This window comes from Typopeltis vanoorti, chromosome 13 (assembly GCF_054136105.1).
Source record: "Typopeltis vanoorti isolate ZY-2024b chromosome 13, IOZ_Tvanoo_1.0, whole genome shotgun sequence".
Taxonomy (NCBI): domain Eukaryota; kingdom Metazoa; phylum Arthropoda; class Arachnida; order Uropygi; family Thelyphonidae; genus Typopeltis; species Typopeltis vanoorti.
In genome coordinates, this window is record NC_143561.1 from 85,885,235 (window position 1) to 85,902,355 (window position 17,121).

A 17,121-nucleotide genomic window follows, 5' to 3' on the forward strand; every position below is an offset into this window, starting at 1 on the left:
TATCCATTCAATGGCATATAATAGACAGCATTAGGCAAATGCTATCTATTGGCTATACTGGCAGAACAACTGATATTGTAGAGCTTTTTTTAAAAGTAACCTAAATTGTAGCAAATGATCTTACCTATTTATCTATTTATGCCAACCTGGCTGGCCGAGTGGTTAGCGTGTCCGCTCTCCAGCCAAAAGGCTGCGGGTTCGAATCCCGCTGTGGGCATGGATGTTTGCGATTGTCTGTGGGAAAACTAGTGGTGGTCCGCAGTAGATGGCGTTGGTGTAGTTGTAGTTGGTGGAGAGAGTTGTAGAGCAGGTGCCCTCCTTCGATGAGTCTATGGACTCCCTAGAGGTGTCAAATAATAATAATCTGTCTCTTCAGAAACACTGCAGTTCCATACTAAAAGCCTTTGTTAATATCTCTGATACTTTCTAAGGACTTTTTTAAGTGTTTTTTTTTTTGTGTGTGTGTGTCTCCCGCCCATAGAAGTTTTTTTTTTTTTTGTAAACCTACCTATATTTATCCCATGTAATAAATGTACTTTATACTATTCGAATCCTGTGGGCATGGATGCAAGTCATTGTCTTTATATGAAGGATTTTTTTCCTACTTTCAGTTCAAAAACCCTGCTTCATGATATATGAAATTTTTGCTCTTAACTGATAGCATTTTGGTATATTACAGAATATTAATATCAATTAATTGATATTAATATTTTGTTAAAAAAAAACAAAACTGCTCCAGCAGGAATATTTTACATATGCCATTAAACTAAAAAAGTTATATACAGCAAATTGTCTTAATTACCTAGTAATTATGGCTAGTTGAGGAGGATCAATACAAGCTCCCATAAACAGTACAATATTTTCATGCCTTATCATACTCAGCTGGGCAACATCATCAAAGAACTGTTTCATTTCTTCCTGACATTGCCGGAATGTATAAATGAGAACTTCACCATGCCAACGACCCCTGAATATCAGAAAGAAAAAAAATGTTCATAAATAACACTAAACTATGAAATTCATTTAAGAAAGCAAATAAACCAATATTTATAGCTAAAAGCAATAAAAGATATATAAAAAGTATAGTATAATTGAGTATGAATGAACATGGCAACACAATATAATGTCCGTATGCATTGTGTTGCAATACAGTGCACAAGGACATCACATTGTGTTACCATAATCATACTCTATGTTATTGCATGTTTAGCCTTTATTTTATAAAAACTGAAACTGCATTAGTTTCACTCTGCTTTCTCATTCAGTTAAACCTTTTTTATATACATTTTTTAAAGTATTGGTTTATTTGTTTAAAAAAATAAGTATTTCATATATATACACACACACACACACACACACACATATGAAATACATTCTATTATATTATTATAATTTAATATGTATTAAATTATAATATATAATAAATTATAATTTATTATATATTATATTATAATTTAATATATATATATATTAAATATGTACATTTAACAGCATATATATTTAATAACATTAAAATATCTAAAACTAAAATGAGAATATTTTAGTAATATAATATTAGTAATTAATATTTAAAATATTAAAAAAAATGATAAAGCCACAACTAGTGTACTAACATCTTAACTCGACTTGGATTTAACAGGCCAAATAAATAAATCTTAATTTATAAAATTTAATAGATGCTACAACAGCGCAAGATAATCTTATCCCACTATCTACTATAATCAACTGCATATTCTCTGGCAGTTTATTATTATTATTATGTGACACCTCCAAGGAGTCTAAAGACTCATCAAGGGGTGTGCCAACAGCATCAAACGATTGAATCCCTTCCAACTACTAACCACACTCAAACTTGCTTAACTTTTTGCGAGCCATCAGGCAGAGACTCTACCAATCAACCAACCTTTGCTATGGGAAATGAGTTATATTAGTGAAAATCCTTGCCACCTCTGTCAAGCTGGAAAGTCCTTATAAAACTTCATGTTCTAACTGGGACTCAAACCCAGGTCCTTCTAATCAAAGCATATGGTCATTCTTCTAGTGGCAGCCTAGTAAACATATAGTAAAATATTGACAATGCTAAAAATATTTCATTAGCTGTCATTATTTGAAAGAAACATTTTGCAAACTCAGGCTTCAAAACTAACAGAATCAGCTTCTCATCTTTCTCTGCCACTTTTTCCTCTAGATCTTCACACCATTTTCCTGAAGTACCATGACCTCCAGTTGTTCAAGAAACACACACATCAACACACCTATGAATATTTGAGATCAGTACATATATTGTCAACAGCTTTTTTCTTATGTTTTGATTCAAATATGACTATCTTCTTTAGGGAATGACATAAGATCTGAAAGATATTAGTCACAATATTCAAATTGCATCCAATAGGCAGTGGTGTGTAATATAAGTTTGGTTGCATATCTCATCACATAAAAAGGATACCAGCCTTCAAACCTAAAAGCAAAAATGCTATTTAGGTTGAAAGCTCTCTTGCTATTTTTTTGACATATCTCATAGTGCTCAAAACATTCCAGATTTACAATCAGTTCCTTAAACAATTCACTTCCATATCATTTTTCTGTGAACTAATGACAACAACTTAATCATCATCAAGTGGTAACAAAAACAAAGTCCTGTCTTCATTCTTGCAAAAATAAGATCTCATTTACCTTCTTTTATATTTGATAATACCACCTTGCCAGATAAGATTACTTTTCACCTGGCCAGCTATTAGCCCTATATAAATCTCAAGCCACTTTATCTTAGAATATTGGTCTTGCATTTAGAATGGTGCACCAAAAAATCTCCTTAAAAATTCTTGATACTGTCCAGGAGAAGAAGGTTCAGCTAACTGGTGATTCTGTTTTCACATACTCACTACACTCTCACAGCCTTCATTTCTGCTTTATGATATGTCTATGGTCACTTCTGTGGGTATCCTCATTGCTCCACCAGGTCTATAATAAACATAAGCAGAAGTTACCCAACATAATTTATAGTCCAACTGCTAACCTGCCAAACTTGCTTCTCTTCCATTTCATGTTACTTTCATCTATTTTCTGTAACAGCCTTCCTCATGAAGTTTTCTCCAAGGACTAAACACTTCCAGCTCCTCCTCCTCAAATATCAATTTCTAACTTCTCTGTTAACTCCCGCTTGCACATGATATTAAGGTGCTGTAGATTCTGCCAACCTCTCTCATGTGGGATTAATTAAAATACACATAGAATGTTTCTTTCAAGTGAAGTATGGACATTGCAAAACTCAACTCATAAGAATAAAATGATGCTAAATTCATAAACAGTATTTAATAATTTTGTATATCTGTATTTTTACTAAATAGCATACTGGCTTTCTACATACAGAAAAGCTAATATTATTCCTGGAAGTGAATGTTTAAGGACCTCCTAATGATAAAAGGGACCTCATCTAGGAGGTCCCTTTTATCATTACACACAGCTCATCATACTGTGCCTTAAACACATTCAAATTCTATGCAGACACCATACTCTCAGGCAAGGCATTCTAATTATTCACAACTCTCCATGCAAAAACCTGCTTCTCATTCCCTTGCTCACATCCTCCTTATACAGCTTCCAGAGATGACCTCTTGATCTCCCAATCTCTCACCATTTTATGAAAAACTTCTTCAATGTTAATCCTATAACAACCCCTTACCAACTTGCACATCTCTATCATATCACCCCTCTTCCTTCTATCCACTAAACTCTGCAAACTGCATCATCTCAACCTTTCTTCATATTTGACATTCCAGAGATCAGAAACTATTTTGGTCAATTGCCTCTGGACCCTCTCCAGTATCTCTTTATCCTTTTGAAAACCAGGTGACCAGTGGCCTAATCAGAGCCTTATACAATGGAACCAGAATCTCCTACAAGTCAGTGTCCTCTGCATCATTTCCAGACTTCATTGTATTGTCCTCAAAATTTTGGCAATATGTCCTAAATTTTAGATCCTTATTCACCCCCCAAGATCGCTTATCTCCTGTAAAGCAGCACAACCAGGGACTAAATCATTTTAAAATATAAGTTACATGGTGAGATAAACAAACTAATTTTCAATCATTTGTCAGTAGACAGAGACAGACTGCTAGTTGGGTTTCAGATTGTTTCTATACATATTTATTATTTTTTGAGTTGAGTGATTGAATAAATGATTATGAATAATTTCTTACCGATATATGTCACCATGACGCCCATGCCTTAACCTTTCCTTAAATTCCAAATCTCCAAATGGAATGCACCATTCTCCTAAAGTTTCCTTAGCATCAGCACACTGTGTTCTGAAACAAATAGCATATGAGTATGCCATTATGATTTTTTCAAAATGTAATAAAAAATAAATGTCAATTTAGAGACAGAAACTGTTACTTTTTTGGTAATTTAAAAAAAAAAAAATGTTCAAGTGCTTTTTTTTTTTTTTTTTTTTTTTACATAAGTGCATTAATTAAAAATGGACATAATTCTTAAATCAATCAGACCAAAGATACCTTTTCACTCTTCTTAAGTGCATTCATCTAAAACTGTATGAATAGACTACATGATATGGATGCAATGCAATTAGGATCTGCTTCCTAAAAATGCTTGCTCAAATAGATCATTCTATTCCACCATGCTGTAAGCAAATAAAATCAACACTTGGGTGCTGAAAATCAGAAATAATGCACCATTTGATTCAATCAACTGGTGCATTATTGAAAATCAAAATGTCAAAGAGTTTCAGTATTTCAGCAAATCTTAGTTGAATCAAGTTAGTAAGCATTACAATAAAAATGTGCAGTCAAACATTAGGAGCATAAAAAATAGAGAATTACAGACTGAAGAAACAGCGTTACTGTTTTATTGTGAATATTAACCAGTAATTACAGATATTAGAGTTATGTAAGTAGTGCATGTGGTGCAATAGCAAAAATTAGCTGAGATAGTTCTAGTTGCATAGTTGAACATTGCACTATGGCCTTTTCGACACACAACCTAATGAACTGTTTTGTTGTCCATCCTTACATGGAAATTACTAAGGACAAATGGTAAAATCACTCTTGTGAAAGTCATGAAAGCTATTAATAGAAATATAAAAATTTTGCTTCAAAACTTATCAAAAAATATTCCCTGACTTCTTTTATTTTCCAAATGGTTTCTTTAGCCCTAACTAACTTATTAAAGGCAGATAAGCAGCCAATCTCCATCCATAGTAACTCAAGCTAGTGGCAAACTAACGCTTTTGGGAAAGAGCAAAGAACAGACAACTTCTGCCATCTCCTGATCCTAAACCTCTAACACTCATGTTCCTGTCCTAGTGCAAGCTCTAAACAGTCAATTTTTTTTTTTTCAATGTCATGACTTTCTTACCAGGAAGTCATGACATTGAATCCCATTTAAGCTACAAGGAACCATTATGAGAACTTTGCAAGCAAACCAGTGGCGGCATGTGGAAAATTTAAATGGGGGTGCTGCATATACAAAATAAAAATAAAAAAAAAATTTTTCTTAATCAGTAACGAATTTATTAATAAATAAATTTACATATTAAAAAATTGCTTTATGAAAAATATTTCATCCTCACCACGAGCAAACTCCAATAATAAAAGTTATGTATCAATAGCAATGACAAGCACAAACGAATATTGGCGTTAAATCGCAGTGCATTTGTTTCGTGTAACGATAATTTAAAAAAATAATTATTTTCATCAGTGACTCGTCACTGTTGAAAAATAGACGCAAGGCATAATTCAGCCTTGTATCTATAATAAATAAATAATTATATGTTATTTTAACAAAATAAAATAAGATTTACAAAAAATAGTTCACCACGAACACGCACCAATAATAAACGTTTCATATCTCACAGAAATAACGGGCGCAAACTTATGTTACACTGCCCAAGCGGCAGTGTATCTAATGCCGTAACGTGAAATGAAAATCGCAAACGAACATTGGCGTTAAATCGCAGTGCATTTGTTTCGTAATCTAAAGCGTTAATCGAACAATTCCAATTATTAACTATTCAATCAATGTTAAAACATAAGCTGTAACCTTTAACATGTATTGCGTTTGTATAATGTTATAAGCATTGTTATTATTTATAAATACAGACAAAATTTAATTTTTTCATTTTTTCCTTGGGGGTGCTGCAGTGTCGCAGTGCTTATGTACGAGCCGCCACTGAAGCGAACATTAGTTAACTAGTCTGTGATAGAGGTGGCAGGATTTGACTTCTCACAACACAGCTGGAGAATACATGCAATGCACTTTCTAGCTTTGCTTACTTCAGTCATATAATTCCAACCAATCTAACTGTAATTCTGATGCCTGCATTAATTGTTATTTTACTTTTTTTTTTCGTACGCCAAAATCCATTAGGATATGTATGTATAAATTCATTTATGAGAAAGAAAAAGAAATTTAAGTTGATAAAAATCCTCCTAATTTGAGAGGCATGAGTGAGAATTTCATTAAAAGAAAAAGAAGTCATCGAAAAAAAAAAATCAAAACAAATGAAAATTGAAATGTCATTTATCTCTGAACAAAACATAACAATATAATATATTTTGTATTCTCATTCTTGCAATCAGAATCATTCACATTTATCATTACAATTTAACCTACAGAAGGTTTTTTTGGGGGAGGAGGCGGGGAGTAATGTAATGTAATATAATGAAAAAATTAAAAATTTCATATTGCATATTTAGTGAAATTGGGAATTCAGGATCTCTCTCTATTAAAATTATGGATATAAAAATTTCATTAAATTTCAGCCAGCACAGAATTTTTAATAATAGTGCAATCATTTTCCGAAATAAATGTGCACTGTTTGAAAGTAATGATCAAAGTGGACATCCAAAATTATTAAATTCAATCCACCAGGGCAAAATTATTTAAATATAAGATTTTGATACGTTCTGCCCATACAGCTCGTCTAATGAAAAACTGGAAGGCTCAACAAATTTTTGCAAGTCTAGATTCCAAATTTCATCCAGCCAGATTCTTAGAATAACTTGAGGATGGATGAACAAAACGTTTTGTATGCAGTTTAACAAAAGCACATCCTAAAAGTTGAAAGGTTAATTTTAAAAAATTCTAAAATTGCTAATGGTGAACACTAAATCAACCCAACGGAGATATTTAAAAATCTGCAAAAAAATAATAATAAATCCCCTAGTGCTTTTTATTCCTCAAAAGGTAGTAGATAACTTTGTATTTGGTTTTGTCAAGGTTGGCTACAAACGGTGGCACATTGTACTTTTTTTTTTTAAGGTGTTGAAGTCTTTTTATCGATTAATTGAAAAATTACAATACTGCTTTGATTTCTTCGGGAAAGGGATGATCGCCTCTTCTTCTCTCCCTTTTCAAAATAAGCCACTATAATACAGTAATAAACTTATATACATAAAAAAAAAAACTAACCGGGTGTTATCATCTGCAGGATCACAGTCACCGATCCCAGATTCTGAGTCATCTAGGAAATCTGCAAGAGAGAAGGTATTAAAAAATAAATATCAGGGGAAAATACATGTGTAATTAAAAAAGCATGTCAGATTCTTAGAACGTACTGTAGCTAATAATAACCTGTAGGTATCTAACGAAGCTAAGCTATTTGATATGTGCGGTCTCGAGACTATTTGAAACTTGTTTTCCAGATTCTTAGACAATAAGAATTTTTATTTTATTCAAGTTGCTGAATATTTATCAAAAGTTAATGAAATAGTTATCAAAGGGGAATGATACTCGATGAAATCTTTTTTCCTCCCACTGTAAAATACACAACTATTAAAATGAATAAATGCACTGGCTATCTTGTAATTTAACTATTTATACAAGCCAAAAGTATATGTAATTCCTAGGCTCATTCTTATGTCGTTCCTGATATACGAGTATGTTCCACTTTCTTTTTCAATTGTATGACTTGAAGGATGACTCGCATTTGGGTCGAGGATTTCATAGTAACATAAAATAAATAAATAAAATAAGCCTCGACTTCGAAATGGGTACTTGCTAGTTCACTTCTTCAACTGGCAGTACTTTTTATGGAAAGATGGAGGGGGGGATGACAGGGGAATGAAACTTGATTAAAGGGTGTGCGCACCCCCTTCCTCCCACACATTAAATCTTATATTTCTTGGTCAGATATGCTTAGAGAGAGAGAGAGAGACACATGCCTTACCCTCTCTTTTCAAGTGGTTTATTTATTTATTCGTATGGAGTTTCCTTCAACCGTCCCTATTGGGGAGAGGTGAGCCCCCCCTCATGGGGGGTTAAGTATTTATGGCTGTAGATCGTGTGTGTTCACGGGACTGGTTTGCCTGCTTGCGGGATGAAAAACGCCAGATAAATTGGCGGAAAAAACCTTACTGACCGCGCCCAAGACCGGCTAACTTGGCTATGGCTGAGGAAGATCCTCAAATTCCTCACGCCTTCGACGGGAATCGAACCTGGGACACTCCTTCCCGAATCATATGGTTGCGAAGCGCACAGCCACTAGGCTAACCGCGCGGACTTCAAGTCGTTAAAGGTAGAACCATCCTGAAAGTACGGATTCACTTAAAGCAATTTTCTCAATTGACCTTGTTTGGACCTTACTGAAATTAAATACTTTTTTTTTAGAAGAAATAATATTAGATTTCTATATTACTAAGGAAAACCAAAATATTTTCGTTTTCCTTGGTGATATATGAATCTAATATTTCTTCAAAAACATTAAATAAATAAATAAAAAGAGAATTTCAATTCAGTAAGGTCCAAACAAAGCCCATTAGATTATGAGAAAATTGCTTTTGATCAAACAGAAGTTTATATTCGATAGTAAATTAGTACTTCAGGAGTTTGCCTACCATCAGCAGAGCCTACAATATGTGTTACTATAAATGGAAAGACGATATCTCTGACATATATGCGTGTACTGCCTTTCGATATACTGTATCCTATGTTTCGCTAATTAGACTGCTATTTCAATTCTGTCTATTTAAACCCCTTATCGGACACGAGGCAGGTGCCCCGGTGGATACTCAGCATCTTGTTATATGGCAAACTCCTAAATATACTATTCAGGTGTTGAGTAGTAAATTAGCTGGTGCCTGAGCACAGCTAATCAGCAGAAAGAATTTCAGGCAACACAGTGATACCAATTTAGATTAGAAACTCAAGAGAATTGCTGCTGCTGTCTCGTATTTCTAATTCATGGTCTCAATCTTCGCAAGCTAGGAATGTAGTCATCGCTAGTGACTAAGGCAGAAACCAACCAATTTACAAAAGTCAGGAACAAAAGAGTAAGGCTGGATGAAAAAAGGTATCAGAAGGCGTGTAATAATTAGAAATATACTAATTTTCATAAGCTAAAATATATCCCTATTTTAAACGTTTTTCACGTGATAAACTAATTTATTGCATAAGTTTTCTTATACCATATAAAGCAGTTACTGTTTTCTTATTTATTTACTTTAGATTCGATCTTTTGATTAAGAGAACGCAAACAAGTAATGGGCAAAATATAGACTGATTGTACAATTTTTCTTGAACTCTTGGCTCAGAGTCATTACTGTTTTCATAATTATAGGATCAAACGTGTGCCACAGTAAAAATTAATTTATCATTCAGATTTTTCGTCTTACATATCGTAAAACATCAATGTAAACAGGGAACAATAATTTGAATAAAGAAATGGTAGAGCACATGTGTTATGTTTGGAATCCCCCCCATGCATACAGTCACGTGTTCATAACTTAAAAACTATCGAGCTGAAAATAAAAATGAGACAATTTGAGGTAAAAAAAACTTGAAATTGCAAATTTATTTAATATACTTAAAAGGATGACAATTTTCCATACCTTAGGAATTTTAAGCAGCCATTATGATAGAGGTTAGGGCGATGAAGTAGGGCCATAGCACTTTCTTTGTATAAACGTTTATGTTTATACATGGATCTATGTGATAGTTTGGATCCTATGTCGAGGCTTTTCAATACCACGTGGTGCTAGGCCAGATTTCTTACGTTTGATGAACTGGATGTGGTACTGACGTTCAGAGATACTTTTATTGAATGATCTTCCTGTTTGTCTGTAGTAAGACAATTTGCACGAACTCGGTATTTTGTATACGTCAGGTAGCATCAATGGTGAGAGTTTTATCTTGGAGAAGGTAATATGTTATTAATTTCGTTGATGCGTTTTTAGGTAGCGACGAGTTTATATTTTCTCACAATTATTGTCACCTGTTCAGAGATCATCTCTGTCTGAGGACCAAAAGAAATATGATAAGACCTAGAACCTTTTCAAAATAGAATACTGAAAAAGGACCTTAGTTTTGGTGTTGCGAGGTACCCGTAAAAAAAAACCACCATTCTTAATTACTTTTTCATCTATTTTAGCCCAGGAAATTAATACATGCATATAGCTAAAAGCATATGGATGGCATTTCACTCTCTAACTAATAAGTCGTAGATTCTAATCCCATCGTAGGCATGGATGTTTGTAAAAGCCTGTTCTAGACGAGCTTGTATAACTCCTTGAGTTTATAAGGCTTGTCTTTTTATCTTTTTTATAAATAAATAAACCTAATGAAATAATGTGCAGTGCTATACACGTGAAATAAAGGAAGTTAAAAAAGAATAAATATGATGATTTTATTTTGCTTTTCGTAAGAGCTATCGTACATCATTCTTTGAGAGCGGCTTTAACATTGTGGATTTTAGTTCATTGTATGACATCCCCTGCTTGCAGTAAAGTGAGAGATTCATAACCACATTCTGTTTCTCCGTTTAGTTCTTCGAACAAACTTCTGGCCTTATCCATAATTAATACTGGTGTTACGGCGATATTATATTGATTCATGTCAAATCATACTACAGGCAGTTTTTCCATCCTCTCCATTTCACACGCATCTTGGAGACACTAACATAAACTGATGATTCGAAGTATTTATTTTCTCCCATTTCTTCATTACGGTTGTAACAGTCGAAGGGACCAAGTTCGGAGGCCTGCATAAATGTCCCTTTAACAACCTCTGTTCTTCTTCCAACTTCCATTTTATTTTTAATCCAAACTTATGCAAAGCACGAAAGTACTTCTTATTGTCATGTTCTCTATTGCTTTCACCACGGCTGGCTATATTTTTTATCTCTTTGTTTTCTTATAAATAGCACTTTATGCACCAGCGTTTAATTCACTTATAACAATGCAAATAAAAATCAATTGTCTTTGCTGCTGTACAACGAATAGAGTTTTCTTAGGCGCTAAAACTCCGGAATAGAAACCGTTATTGGTTCCATTCAGATTGTCGACTAGCGGAACTTTTCTCAGGCCTTTCACTGTTAAAAAAAAAAAAAGTGGGGGTTGATGCTGAACAGTATTCGGCATCTTAATCATATTTTTAAATTAAGAAAAAGTGTATTCAATCAAACTGTAGCTTTTATTACTGGATTTTTTCCCAGTCAAAATATATGGTACAACGACGTTTACTACGCAATATTAAATTAAAAAATACTGTTGAATAAAAAGATGTCTACTATATTAATTAATGACTTATAAATAAGCTATCTTCACGTCACTGATGTGAAGGTATAACAGTAAAGAGTAACTACACTCCCATGAAATAAGTATTGGGGACAACACTATATTTTAGAGAAACCTAACTGCGGCATACGCTTCAATATCGTATGGTTTCTCGTCTACCATTTACCACATCAAACTTAACCTTTCTAGGCACTCTCCACTAGCTTGTGATAATATGAATTAAGTATTTTGCATCATCCTACAATATAATCACCAGCTGGTGGAAAAAAGTGGTCTACATGTTCCTATTTGTCCCCAAAATGTGATGTTCTGTGCAGCCCAGTCACTTTTCACACAATTTTCCTTACACCACATCAAAATAGCATCTGAACAACACAAAAAAAGATCCCATTGCACATTACTTGTAACAGCTCCCAGACCATCACACCTCTCTTACCGAAATTAACAGATGAGATTATGTAACGGCATAAGGAATCCATCCCCCAGGCATCTTCATCATAAGCACATTCATCTATCCGATTGGAAAGGATGTAGCGTGATTTGTCTTTGTTGACTAGAATCCCTGTAGACTCTTTCATCCAAAATAAATGATACAGATAACTTTTGGTGATGCATTCTTTTACAAATATCATGGCTGGCATCGCATCTTGCCATTTTGATGTCCATAAGCATAAGTTCTTCATCCACATACCATCGACAGCAATATGGTCATTTTCATACATATATCTATCCGTTTACCTTACATAGTATGTTGCATTTTTAGGATTAGGCCATCCCTAAAACAAGGGGTGGCCTAATCCTTATTTCAATGCACAAAAATCCCCAATTATCCCACACGGTATGACAAATTATGCAAAACCCTACTCGTCATTCAAAAATGAACTCGCTCAAGATCTGTTTCTTTCTAATGATATATCCAAAGAAGTCAATGGGAATTCATTGAAGTGTGTTGCTTCATCCGTGTTTTCTTAAACTTAAAACGAGTTTGTTTAGGAAGTTATTTTTATTAAATAAAAAATATTTTTGTTCAGTCTCCAGCTATTTGCCAGCTGGAAAAATTTACTCGCCACAGAAGAGTGAGCGAGCGTATCTCTTTCTCACACACATACAAAGTGCTCAATGATCTTAGCATAATAGTAGAAGGAAGTAAACAATGATAAAGATTATATAGTGAAGGATAAATATTATATAGTGAAACTATACAGGTTTTGCAAACTAAGAACAAAATATCCGATAGTTGCATTTGTTTTACTCTCTAAGAAACATTTTGAAGGATTACATAATAACAGAACTAGATAGCTAATTTGAAGAAGCGCCTAATATTGAAATTACTGTCTCACGCAAGAGGGCAGGAAACTTTCAGTGCGGAGGCTGTTATCCTAAATTCAGAAGAATCTGAATATACGGTTTTGCACAGGTGAATAAGAGACTTTCAGTCTTCACCCAAACCTTACGTAAATTTCTCTACACTTCCACAACTAAATTCATGATACCAACATTTTGAAACAACAAATTGGGTTTTACTGAAGTAGCATGATTTAGATTAGAACAATTATATATCATTTTAATGAATGGTATGAATGAATGAATGAATATTACGACAACAAGAACTTACCCATTGTGGTGATTGACTTCCCTGCTGGGGGCCACGTAGCACACAGGTTATCAGCTGGAGAACACTTATTTTCTAGACTCAATGTCCTAGCCTTGAACAACCATTGCCTAGCGAACCTCCCGTGCAAGCTGAGGGTTTGTCCCCGTTGTTTGGGAGCACCTCGGACGTTTGCGGCCCGTATTGCTGCCGGATTTACGGAGGATGGAAACCGAGTCCCGTAATACCGCGGCATGCTCTCTCGAGTTCGTATTTCAGGAAACTGTTGAAGTCGATCATACGTCCGGTATGTGACACTATTGAACCGATAGTCCCCTTCAGTATCTGAAGGCGTCTGAGCAGCAGACGATGCCGTTGATATACAACCACTAGACGACAGGCTTCCACTTGGAGATACGACGAAGTTCTGACAACTGTTCGTTAAAGAGCCATGCTTGTGAAGAGAAAAACTACTAACGCTCCCTGGTGGCCACCCGCAATAACACTGACTGGTAACGCCTGCACTGCCAAAAGCACACGTATGTCTCTTTTGAGCATTCTTCAACAGAGTTTTTAACCGTTTGCGAGCCATTTTGTCGTCTAGTTTGTCTTGATGCAAACCAAATCTTCCTTTCACATGTTTGTCTGCAGCATTGGCTTTGCTAAACTCCCGACTCCGGCGACGCTGAGACAACCAGTGCACCACTTTGAGCAATCCCGACATGGCCGCTGCTGCACTGCTAGTGCTGGTCGTGGTACTACTGCTACTGCTGCCGTCCGAACTCGACTTGCGATGTCCTTTCTGTTCATACTGATCGCTGACATCTTTTGTAGATATGAGAATCTTTGTCTGTTGAGTAGCAGGTGATGATAGTGTCGGGTCCAGCGAAGAACGTCGCCATCTGACGGTATCATCGCCACCTGGTGGAGATATAGAAAATAACTTTTTAACAAGGAAGACTAGAAGGTGGGGGGGTGAAAAAGACATATCATTTATGTATTATTTATTTATTTCTACAAAAATACATTTGCAACCAACACTGCACTATGGCTAGCTGTGGACTAATGTCCCAATCCAGGAAATTCAGAACTGTTTAAAAGTGAAAGAAGAAACAAACCTGGTTGGTCTGTTTGGTGAAATGTTATTCTCAGAGTTGTCGATGTAAAGCCACTTTGATGACCAGGTTGGCCGAGTGGTCAGCACATTCACTCTCGAAACAATCAGCTGCGGGTTCGAATCCCTTTGTATAGGTATTTGTATCTAGGAAATGAATTTTGTCGCCCAGTGTGAGACTACCGCCGACTGAAGTGATTTGCAAAATTTCTGTGTTTTGTCTTTAGGGTAGTATGGGTACATAATCCGGAAACCCTATCCTAGAGTTTACGGATTATGTAAAAAAAAAAAAAAATAATAATAATAAATAAAAGTAATAAAAATTACTTTTATTTATTTTTCCCCAAACATCTTTTGTAGATATGAGATACCAATCACCGTTAGTGGGTGGAAGTCACATAAAGACTAGAAAAACATGAAAATAACGGATGTTTTTGCTATTAATATTTACTTTATTTTACTTATTTTATTTTTGTCGGGCATTATTATTGCACAAGACCAGGTCAGAAAACAACAAATGACTTCACACCTGAAAGCACCAATATCATAATTTTTACATTCTTTTCAACGATAATCCAAGACCATCTTTAACATATATTTTAATTGCAAATAAGCAACCCCTACAGCGCCAAATATCTACGTTAAAAATAATAACGTATCATTTAAACTTACTATGATTTACAATATCATGAAAATAATAATTTCGTTGATTATTATTATTATCTAACTAATTTAATGCGTTTGAAATTATTTTCAAGATCCAAACAATGTTTAAAAATATCCTTCGAGTTGAAGAAAAATCATGACAATCGATAAATGAAGTAGCAGACATAAAAAAAAGGGTATGATTTTCAATTAGAACCGAAAATGAGTCCGATCTCATACGGACGTGGTAGTGTTTTCCTCTCTCACAAACAGAAAAATAGGCAGAAGAACGCACGCAATTTACAGACATAATACATGGCCCCTCAAAGCCATGGCTGCTTCAGCAGTAATCAACAACGACAACCTCAAGTGAGAAAGCTTGTAAAAAAAAGACTCTTTTAGAGTGTTGCACAGAAGTTTCGTTTTGTGCTTATTTATATCACATTTCTTGAAAAACACAATGAAATAGTATTAATAAATTACAGTAATTTTTGCAAAAGGGGAGAGAGAGAGAACTAAACCAAAATGTTTTTCATTAAATTTGGATTTGAATTAGAAACAGAAATAGATTTTATGTGGAACTAGATTTGTCTTTATCACAAACAGTAGTGATGATAATATGCTGCTTAATGGAATGCGTATAATAAATAAATGCGTATAATTGATAAATGTCAGCGTAAGAATTTTTTTTTTTTTATTTCTACTCATATGCCATTAGAGGAAAAATTGTGATCACTTTTTAAATCCACATATCAAAAAATTAAAGGACTGGATGTAGTATTATCCTTTTTAAATCTACAACACCGTGAGTGAGCTAAGGATTTTCAGTTGAGGAATATTTTGTGGGTGAATAAATGGAGTTCATAACAGTTTGTGTTCTGGGACAGCTGACAATAGTCCCGTTAATTTATTCTAATAATGGTTTCCAAGCAGCGGACATAATCTCGAAGGCAACAGTCGCGAAGTCAGTGCAAGTCTTCGCTTTCCAGGAGATTTCGAATTACGCTGTAATGCGAACAGCAGAAAGTAACGACGTTCGTGTAAAAGACGAACATCGTTACAGATGTGTTAAAAGAGGCTCTGCTTATATTAACAGCATCAGAAATGATCTCTGCATAAACGGCAGCTCTGGTTGACAAGAGCCAATTTGTCATTCGTATACTGCAACAGTGTTGCTAGCTAATTGATGAGAACACTTCGGCGTTGTGCGGTGTCTTTTCTAACGTCTCTCCTGAGATTGCGGCAATTCTCCGTAATCGTCGGCAATTTGGCATTTCCTAGAATGGTTCGTGTAAGGTCGATAAGGTGATGGTCCTTTGCAAGGTTGCCATGACAACGGGGACATAATGGAAACCGAACCGGAACTCTGCCCACCTACGAAATCCTAATAGTTAGGCCTTTCAGGTCTTCTAGGCAACCGAAAGATCTTGTCAGTTCTGCAAAGTGAAATGACGTTGGCTTGCGTTGTATGAACATTCAGGAAATTCTTAAAGTTAGTTTCCTTTTGTAGTTAATAACCACACAATAAAACACATTATCTCAAACTGCATTTTATGAAACAGTTCTCGCACTATCATCAAGCCTTTTGCATTCCGTAGGGAGTTAAAAAAAAAAAAAAAACGAAATGGGAGCCTCTTTCATTTCCGCACAACTGTTCAAATAGATTTATAATAAATTGTAGCATACAAAATGTTTGAAACTTACCTGCTACTAGGGAAAGCTCGTGACTATTTCTTCGCATGCTCGGTCCGTTGACGTTACACCAATGGCTGACATAATTTGCACATGATTCATGAGTGACATTTCTAAACAAAAACAAACAAATAGAAAACAGTTTAAACAGCACCTTCTATCACAAAAACAAACTATAAGTATCCTATATATAATTTTTTTTTTTTTTTGAAAAATAAAAATCAACACTTTTAAGATCTAAAATCATAACACTATTAATAGTAGTGCGTGTATAATACTGGAAATACTGACATGCAAAATTTTACATATCGTAATAACGCTGCTAATTGTTTACCTTTAAAAACTATTTTATATACTTCGACATACTTAACTTATTTATAACTAGGTCGATGACTGAGCCTGCGTAGCTCAATCGGTATAGACGCAGCCCTTTGGGCGGAAAGGCCTATGTTCGATTCCCATCCATGACGAACCTTTATCTGGTCTCTTTCGACTAAAGTTGAGTTAGCCCCTCCACCCTAGTCTCATACTAGGGTGGAGGGTTTATTCTC

The 17,121-nt window shown here is 34.8% G+C and overlaps 1 protein-coding gene across 5 annotated transcripts in view; it reads right to left on the minus strand.

Moving 5' to 3' along the window:
* LOC150100332 (uncharacterized) overlaps positions 1-17,121 on the minus strand; it is a 134,077-nt gene that overhangs the window by 20,771 nt on the left and 96,185 nt on the right. For all 5 annotated transcript variants that reach the window (XM_090402337.1, XM_090402336.1, XM_090402338.1 and 2 more), the window contains exons 3-7: positions 16,583-16,683; positions 13,144-14,040; positions 7,429-7,489; positions 4,200-4,307; positions 803-967 (exon numbers count right to left, since the gene is read on the minus strand). In XM_090402337.1, the coding sequence (XP_090258463.1) occupies positions 803-967; positions 4,200-4,307; positions 7,429-7,489; positions 13,144-14,040; positions 16,583-16,683 (1,332 nt within the window). The remainder of the gene's footprint in view (positions 1-802; positions 968-4,199; positions 4,308-7,428; positions 7,490-13,143; positions 14,041-16,582; positions 16,684-17,121) is intronic.